The 9,225-nt window shown below is 45.4% G+C and overlaps 1 protein-coding gene across 2 annotated transcripts; it reads left to right on the top strand.

The window, feature by feature from the left end:
* The first annotated feature begins 447 nt into the window (after nucleotides 1–447).
* Nucleotides 448–8,836, top strand: LOC144724532 (dephospho-CoA kinase domain-containing protein-like). 2 transcript variants are annotated; one of them, XM_078603763.1, is made up of 5 exons: nucleotides 448–538; nucleotides 2,786–2,941; nucleotides 3,651–3,854; nucleotides 6,245–6,332; nucleotides 8,129–8,836. In XM_078603763.1, the coding sequence occupies exons 2-5, from the start codon at nucleotides 2,830–2,832 to the stop codon at nucleotides 8,442–8,444; spliced, it is 720 nt and encodes a 239-aa protein (XP_078459889.1). In that variant the 5' UTR covers nucleotides 448–538; nucleotides 2,786–2,829; the 3' UTR covers nucleotides 8,445–8,836. The 2 variants fall into 2 exon arrangements, with proteins under 2 accessions (XP_078459889.1, XP_078459890.1); XM_078603764.1 differs by lacking the exon at nucleotides 448–538 and adding an exon at nucleotides 675–755.
* The last annotated feature ends 389 nt before the right edge of the window (nucleotides 8,837–9,225 follow it).

The following is a 9,225-nucleotide window of genomic DNA, read 5'->3' as shown; positions in this document are numbered from 1 at the left end:
CAATATGTCTGCGTATCCTGTAGCAATATGTATGCGTATCCCTTAGCAATATGTCTGCGTATCCCTTAGCAATATGTCTGCGTATCCCTTAGCAATATGTCTGCGTATCCCTTAGCAATATGTCTGCGTATCCCTTAGCAATATGGCTGTGCATCCCTTACCAATGTGTCTGTGTACCCCTTACACTGTCTGTGCATTCCTTACACTATGTTTGTGCATCCCTTGCCAATATGTCTGCGTGTCCCTTAACAAAATGTCTGCGTACCCCTTACCAATATGCCTGCGTGTCCCTTACCAATATGTCTGTGTACCACTTATCAATATGTCTGCGTATCCCTTACCAATATGTCTGTATACCACTTACCAATGTCTGCGTACCCCTTACCAACATGTCTGCGTACCCCTTACCAATATGTCTGCGTGTCCCTTACCAATATGTTTGCGTATCCCTTATCAATGTGGCGGTTGTGTACCAGGCGTCATCACAGGGCGCCTCACAGACACTGACCCCGTTGGTGATCGCCTCTCTGCGCCTACGGTCAGTTCACGAGCTTATTGTTGCTGTGCTTGGCACGTTCATTGCAATATAAACACGAGTTGTTTTGCATTCGGTGATCCCTCTGAATGATTGAAGCGCTTGCGAATTGCGAAATAAACCCGCGCGGCCGACGCAAAGCGAACACGGAACAGCAGCGTCTTGTCTGTGTGGGGTGGGGGAGGGGGAAGAGCTTGAGAGCTCATCGGATTCCTCCAGTGTGAGTAGATATTCAGATTTTGATTCCGTGGTTACGTTGTTATGCTGTGAGAGCTGCCACGGTTCGGTTCGATTTGGAGGGGGGGTAGGCAGTTTAAAGATTGCGCGCAAGTTTTTATGTAATCACCCCCCAAATTTCGATTTCAGACGCTGTCTTTCTGACAGACCTGTTCTTCACCTGAGGACGGCTGCTTGCGTTGTGGCCGACACGTCGTGAGAATTATTTTATTATGTTTTATTTTTATTGTTTTATTATTTCCATTCTACGTGACTTTACCGAAAGAACCAAGAAGATGCACCCCCCAAATGTGTAACACCTCGGTCCCATTGGCAGGTTGTGGTGTGGTGGAGTCACCACACCACAACCTCCAAGACGTCTGACCCGGCGTGGAAGAGTAGACCAAGATGCCCTCTCTCGAGCTCCCTGTGGTTGGAGTCTCTCTCCAAACCGTGGCGTGAGCAAGCAAATTACGACTCTGCGTTCACCTAAAATGTCAAAAAAAATCTCTCAATGCACTGCTGTGCTGTGTTGTGTAGGAAATGTGTGTGTAGAGTTTGAGTGCTCGGTGCTGCCCGGGTCCCCTGACGTGGTGTCGAGATGTTCCATTCGCCAGAATGTAAACACAAGAGGCGGTTGCCATGAGCACACATAACTCCTTGGTTCTTTCGGCAAAGTCACGTAGGTATAAAATAAATCACGACGTTTCGGGCGCAACACAAGCGTCCGTCATCAGGTGGGAAAGCATGGTCTGCTGCTGAGGCAGACTTTTAAAAGGTTTGAAATGGGTGTAGCCCAAGGGTCATAAAGAAGTGGCCAGGGCTAGTGATGTTAATGTGAGAAATTAGCATGTAACTGTAAGATAGATGACGGACGCTTGTGTTGCGCCCGAAACGTGATTTATTTTATGTTATACATACGTGACTTTACCGAAACAACCAAAGTGTATGGATTCCTGCAGTCACGAAAGCTTCAAATCAAGAATGAGCAGACATTTCAATGCACTTTTCCATCTTCATAGTGTATCCTTTCCAACCTATATGGCCATTTCCCTAATATTCTGTACAGGCCACCGCTTCAAGTGTTAGCATTACCAAATATTGAGGAGTGCTTTGTAGTGCTGCAGGGAATCTCAGGAGATGACCTATGGTTTGCTTCTCCTGACAAGCACAGTGTTCGGTTTGCGCAGAAACCCCATGATTTCATGAGAGAGTTACATCTGCCGAAACCCACTCTCAGTCTATTTAGGCTCCGCCATGTGAGCTACATTTGGAATTGGAGCCAGGTGCGAGCTCCTCACTGGGGATGTTTCCTCGCCGGCTCCATTCAGCAGTTTTTGTCGCCTGATTTTTCCCGTTCTTTTTGGCAGAGGGAAGTTCTTGCAGATTCCGGTGATGTGGTCAGTCGTACGGGGTGGAGGACTAGAAGCTGTTTCTCGATGACAGACGACGGTGGTGCTGGCTGATGGCCACGTAGCGGATGATGGACGTCCCCACTCTATGACTTGCTGGTCGTGGTCACCTGCTAACCTCCTCCTGATGTTAGGGGCGCTATGCCAGTGCATATAGGCAGGGAACACGGGTGGCTCTCAGGCACCCTGATATGATTCTGCACGTGTCATTTAGGGCAGTGTCGACATGCTCACTGTGGGTTGAGCGTCGCCAGGCAGAGCATGCATATTCAGCCACAGAGAAACAAAGTCAATGCACTGCTGTGTTGTGTATGGATGTGCGTGTCGACATTGGATGCTGGTGCTAGCCCGGGTTCTCTGTCGTGGTGCCGAGATGTTCCATTTACCAGAATGTAAACACAACACCAGTGACGATTATCTGAACTGGAACCGAGCACCCCCCTAGCCTCAAATGAGTATCTGGTGCGGTGTGTAAACATCGACAATGGGGAGAAAAAGGCGGTCGGCCATGGAGCTGGCCACCCACTCCCTCGTCTGCCTGTGCCAGCCTCCATAGGTGCTCGCTAACAGCTCTTGCCCCAACAGTCTGTTAATACTATACGGGGGATCTTTGTCTTTGCAGAGTTGAGTGCTGGTGCAGCCCTGTTTCCCTGCTGTGGTGCCGCGATGTTCCTGGTCGGTCTCACGGGAGGCATTGCGTCTGGGAAGAGCACCGTCGCCTCAATCTTCCGGGAGCTGGGATGCCCCGTCATCGACGCCGATGAAATTGCTCGTCTTGGTAAATTTAATCAGAATCTGTTCATCTATTCCCATGTAATGTGTCCAGGAGTACCAATCAAACATTCCCAAAGTACCTCGGCAAAATGAGCACTAGGTGGCGCCCATATGCACCTTTAAATTCAGATTGAATTTTTTTTTTCTCTCGAACTGCTTTTTGTGCACAGTTTGTTGTCCTTCCCCTGCACCTCCGATTAGCACGGTTGGCTACGCTAAAAAAGATGTTCAACATACAAACATATCCATTGTGGCAGCTTTGAACCACAGATATACCTAATTTATATTCAAATGGGTAGCAATGGTGATTATTGCGCTTCGACCATCCGAGTTTTTGATACCAGGCAATAGCTGAAATGAGTTGCAAGTGTTATATGAACTAGTCCTGAGCCTCACAGGACCGATGCTAGGCCTATTTGAACCTTTTAAATGACAACCTATGATTGAGTGGTGCATTTGGTCACAGCCTTGCTTGGTCAGATAACAGAACTAGAATATCCCAAAATAAATCAAACATATTTCAGACAATAACTTTATTCGAATCAGCAGCCCCGTGTGTTTATGTTTTTCTAATGAGATGGTGTTACCGAAAGTCGTTGCAGTCTTTTTAGTTTGGCTTGTGCTTTTAAACCACTGCCAAAACTGGCCCTTGATTTATTTGTTAATTAACTGATTGATTGTCGCTTGGTGATGTCATGCACGTGTGTTTGTAGTTGTGGAGCCAGGCCGGCCAGCGTTGAAGAAAATTGTTGAATTCTTTGGAGCGGAGGTGCTGCATTCAGATGGACGTCTCAATCGCGAAAAGCTCGGTGCCATCATTTTTGCTGAGCCACAGAAACGCCGACTGCTCAACTCCATTACGCACCCCGACATCCGACGGCATATGCTCAAGCAAATCCTGTGGCACTTTGTGCGTGGTGAGAGCTTCACCAAGTCTGGTTGCATTCCCATTGCATTTACTTATCAATATTAAATTAAATGTCTCTAGTTAAAGATGGCCGGCGTTGTGATCCGATGGCCTGACTCACAAGCAGGAGGTGAATTCAAACCAAAGTCAGGGGTTGTGTCAACCCGTCATTCCTAAGGAAGTGAGTCATGTTCTTTAAGAAGTCAATATTGGTCTTATTGGTATACTGCCACACAGCAGAGGTCGCAATCGGGTTTCCCCTATACCCGTACCCTACCCGATACCCGGCTACCCGTACCCAGCCGGGTACGGGTACGGGTACCCGTTTGCGACCCTGGTGCGGCCGGGTACGGGTACGGGTAGGCCGTGAGTCACTGGTGAGTAACCGTTTGTCACTCATTTCCCAACGTCTTGTCTCTTCTCACAATTCAAGTTCCTAGAATCAACCCACCCGTGCCTGCAATATGGCTTCATCCCAGAGGTCGCAATCGGGTACCCGATACCCTACCCAATACCCGGCCGGGTACGGATAGCCGGGTATCGGGTAGGGTACGGGTACGGTTACCCGTTTGCGACCCTGGTGCGGCCGGGTACGGGTAAGGAATCAAAACCCGTTTGCGACCTCTGCCACACAGTAAGACGACGTATGATTGGGACAATTGTTTACGCTTAACGTGTTTTCTCTTAATTCAGTACTTTTCAGTAACGCATCTACCATGTTAAATGAGGAATATGTGTATACACATAGTTTTGGGACAATTACTGTTTGAAAAGTGATCAGTTCCTGATATATTTATTATTTAAAGGATTAGAGGTAGACGTTTAGCCAATATTTAGGAGTTGTATTAGCGTAGAAGTTTTATTGACGTAACATTTACTTGCAATAAATTACATTGGGTTTATTTATTCTGGGAAATAACACTATGCTATGGTTGTAGGCATTTTAACCTTCATACATATGCATTAGCTCCTCCTGTCTTTGCATTAATGTCATCATAGCCAAAGCTATCGATGTCACCACATATCACCAATGCTTTCCAAGCCTCCTACCAGATCCTGCAACTGCTGCACAGTAGACATGTGACCTCCACGATCTGCTGTAACTGGATCCTACCTACTTGTGTTAAGCCTTCCCCTTAGTGGATGTCCTCTTGGAGACCACTCCAATGCCTAACTCGGTCATCGACTCTCCCCCATACCGCACATGTCCCAACCAGCTCAGCCATTTTTCCTTATTATATCTACAAATTACCTGCCGTGTTCTGTTCTGGACTTCTGCATTGCTTATCCATTCTTGCGGCAAAAGTCCGAGCATCCATCACCGATGCTCTGATGCCATCAAATTATATTAGAGCTGCATGGGTTCCAGCTCTTTCATCCATACTGTAATACGGATGTCAGAGACACCTCAAATACCCTTTTCTTTACACTTTGACTTATCTCTCTTCTCTTCCAACGTGGTTTCCATTGCCCATCAACAATCTGAAATATAGCAATGTGTCTCTTCACCAAGAAGGGGAAACATAAAAATGCTTTTATGTTCGGACAGGTGTCATCTAGAGTTGTATGTTGTCTCCCACTTAGTGTAATGTTGTGCTTGACTATTTACGCCCAAACACTGTGCGTAGGGTTAGCACAGCAGAAAACCCAGGTATGAATACCAGTGAGATGAATGTGTGGGACTTTGAATGTGCAGATGATGCTGGTTTGGTGCCTAGAAATTGACCATTACCACGTTTTTTTTAGTTTTTGTTATAAAATTAGTAATGACATGGAATCACCTGGTTGATTCAAAGGAACACTAATCCAATTGCACAATGAAGATATTGTAATCATGCAAGAATTCCAAGAGCTGGCTTTGACAATCTGATTATAGCAATGTACTAACCCTGGTATGCAGGAGGGTTCGATCCCGACCCTGGCGCCTGCATATTTGGAGTTTGCATATTCTCGCTCCCCGTGGTCACGTGGATTTTTCTCCGGGTCCTCTGGTTTTTTCCCTCCACATTTAGAAACATGGGTTTAGAAGATTTGGCTACGATAATGTACACATGATAAGCCACTTCGTTGAGCTATTATTTGTGGCCAGGTCACTTATGAAAAAGAGCTATATAGCTCAGTGGGCCTTACCTGGTAAAGTAAAAAGTTTAGTTTATATTTTGTTGTTACTTCCAACTCGGGTTGGCTCCACTGACAAAAATGATTTTAAGCCAGTTAATACTCAGCTTTAAATGCTGATGAACAGAATAATGTATTCAGTTTTCGTCTGAAGAACAAAAGATGCTCTTTCAGTGCACCCCTACACTTCACTTATTACCCTCGGCTAACAGTCTTGGGGTGTACATGTGGAGCTGTGTAACTGGCATCCCTTCTACACGGTGTGTGTGTCCACCCTTTCAGGATATCACTATGTGATCCTTGATGTCCCTCTGCTTTTCGAGAATAAGACGATGAGCAGATTCATCAAGCACTCCATTGTGGTCTACTGGTGAGTATAACACAACAGCAGTGCCCTCTGTAATTATTCACTACCAGTATTAATTTACTTATGGTAATGTTTTATGATAGTCCCTCCTAGACGTGAATTTTCTCCCAGCTGTCTGTTTTCTGTCAATACCTTACGATCAATAATTAGACAAATATTCAAACGAATACTTTGCATGAATATGCAATCGCTAAGGCATACGTGATGTAGTGGGTGAAACAAAGGTGGGTGACTGATGCACGTGATATCATCCTCTTAGCACTTTCTACAACAGTCTTTATACAGCTGTATATGTCGAAACAAGTAAATGTCCTCCATATACATTGTATGTATGTATGTTGAACTTCTTTTGCATCGTACGTAGCTAACCGTGCTAATCGGAGGTGCGGGGGAAGGACAACAAACTAAACGCAAAAAGCAGTTCTAAAGAAATGAGTTGCAAGTGTGTCACTGCGATTTCTTAATTGCAAACAAGCCATGAACATCTTTAAACGGAGGATTTCTTGAATAGAGGATTATTATTATTAGTACATTTGTTGTAAATCATTTACTTTTCTTCTAATATTTTTTGCACAAATTCCAATTAAGCTCTGCCAAAATGAACTACAATCTAGTGGATAGTATATCGGTCACAAATGCAGGCTTTTTTAACAGCTGCTATTGGGCGAATAGTGATAGCCATCAATGGGACCATCCTAAGGATAGGCTTGGGCGCACCATGCAAATGTCGACTTTTTACCACGGTTGGCTACATACGGTGTGAAGGAAGTTATACATACATACTATTTAAATGTTGCCAGTAAGCAGACTCCATTGCTCGTATGAGCACTTTAATACAGCCACCAGTGTGTGGTGCTATTGATCCATGCTGCTGAATTTCAGACTCCAAGGTGACCAATATAGCTTGCTGTCGTGCCTGTGGACGTGACTTTGTATCAATCAGTCAGCAGTACGACACGTCTCTTGCAGAAACTAACTGGCGAGATGGCGCTGCTGTTAGAGCATTGGACTCGCATTTGGAAGTTTACTGGTTCAACTCCCAGCTGGGAGTCACCTCTGCCTATCCTCCCCACTGGTGTCAATAAAATGAGCACCGTTGTGTTAACGGCATGTGTCCGATGGAGAGACTCAACCATGCCATAGAAATGTGAAATGTCACATGCTGGCTCATGGCTAGCAACAGCAGTGAGCACCACCTAGCATTTCCTTGAGGTTGGAGACAATGTTGTTTATGATTAAAGATGTTCAAAGTAAATAAAAAGTGTCTCCACAATGCAATTTGGGGCAGAATTAATTGAAATAATTCAGTTTATTTGGTGATGCTACAGTTATTGATACCCATTTTTCAATCAGAAAAGTGTAAATCCCAATTGGGTATCAACTCAGCTTATCATTCTGCTGGGATTTATAGAGAGCCACTCAATTTGTGGAAATTCAACAATGGTGCACCTATAAACAAACTAGTTACTGCCATGGGAATGAGGACTTTCCACCATTGATCTAGAAATGCCATTTTGAACGAGTAGCGTTTCATATTCAGAAGCCGCTTTTTCGTGAAATTAACAGTATTTGTGTTACGGTGAGACTGGTCGCCAACATATAACTCTGGAAATTCTATCACTGACTCAGAAATACCCACAGAGATGATTTCCCACCCACCCAATGTTCGTTTAAGCAGCAAGAAACTTTCACTCATTGAGGCTTCCCTGAATAAACGAAGCACCTTGAATGAAGTAGCAGCAGTCTCATGCGCAACATCGTCTCTCTCTCTCTCTCCGCCCGTTGTGCCCCGGGCACAGTGACCCCGAGAGCCAGCTCTCTCGCCTGATGCAGAGGAACTCGCTGTCGCGGCACGAGGCCGAGCTGCGCGTGCGAGCTCAGATTCCGCTGGACCAGAAGCGCCTGCTCGCCGACCACGTGATCGACAACTGCGGCGAGCGAGAGGCGACGCGGCGGCAGGTGGTGCGGCTGCACACTCTGCTCGACGCCTCGCTCCACCACCTGCCCGTCCGCCTACTCGCCGTGCTTGCCCTGAGCGCGGCGGGCGGTGTCGCGGTGTGGTTGCTCGGCAAATTGTGCGTCGGAGCCGGCAGCGGCCCTTTGGGGCTGGGTTGAAATGCAGGGGAGGGTGCTCGCTCGCTCGCTCGCTCTGATTTGTGTGAAATATGAGGGCGATTGAAATTGAAAGGTCTGCACCGTTGTGTAGAAGAAATGAAAAGTGGCGTGGAATGAACGGTGGTGATTTGTCTGCAAGCAAATTTTTTTATTTGGTCATTCCGATATAATCACCCTGAATGTGACTGATCTCGACAAATCAGGTTGAGCCAGGGGTTTGGATTGGGCTGTGAGGTGGCCAAGAGATGGCAGTACAGCAATGGATAAAAGCCATCTGTATAGAGATTTGAGACCTACTTCTGGTTTTCTTGGGTTTAATGATTTATTCCCACATGCTAAACGGTTATGGCATTGGCCAAACATCACATTGTCGGATCCTGCTTGAAAAAAAATCTTGAGACTCATGATGGTTTTTCTGAATAATGTACACGTTTTTATGATTATTATGAACAAAAATTTACTGTTCAGTTAAATTATACGTTAAAGAATGAACATTGTATCGGAGTAAATGAATGCCATAATTTTCACGGGTGACGAAAATAATCAAAATTTCAAGTATTACTTGGAAAATTGAAAAAAATTTGGAAAAGCCAGAAAATTATTACTCATTTTTTTAACAAAGCCTAAATCATGTTTCCCTTCTACGTGACTTTACCGAAAGAACCAATAATATGAATCCCTGCAGTCACGAAAGCTTTAAATCAAAATCCTAAATCCTAAGACTTTTTTCAGGAGACCTTGCTTTGGGATGTTTTTGCCAATTCCTTTTGATCTCGCGTTT

The sequence above is a fragment of the Lampetra planeri genome, chromosome 21 (assembly GCF_965212315.1).
Source record: "Lampetra planeri chromosome 21, kcLamPlan1.2.h2, whole genome shotgun sequence".
In the NCBI taxonomy this organism is placed as follows: Eukaryota; Metazoa; Chordata; class Hyperoartia; order Petromyzontiformes; family Petromyzontidae; genus Lampetra; species Lampetra planeri.
This window is presented reverse-complemented; position numbering and strand designations above follow the sequence as displayed.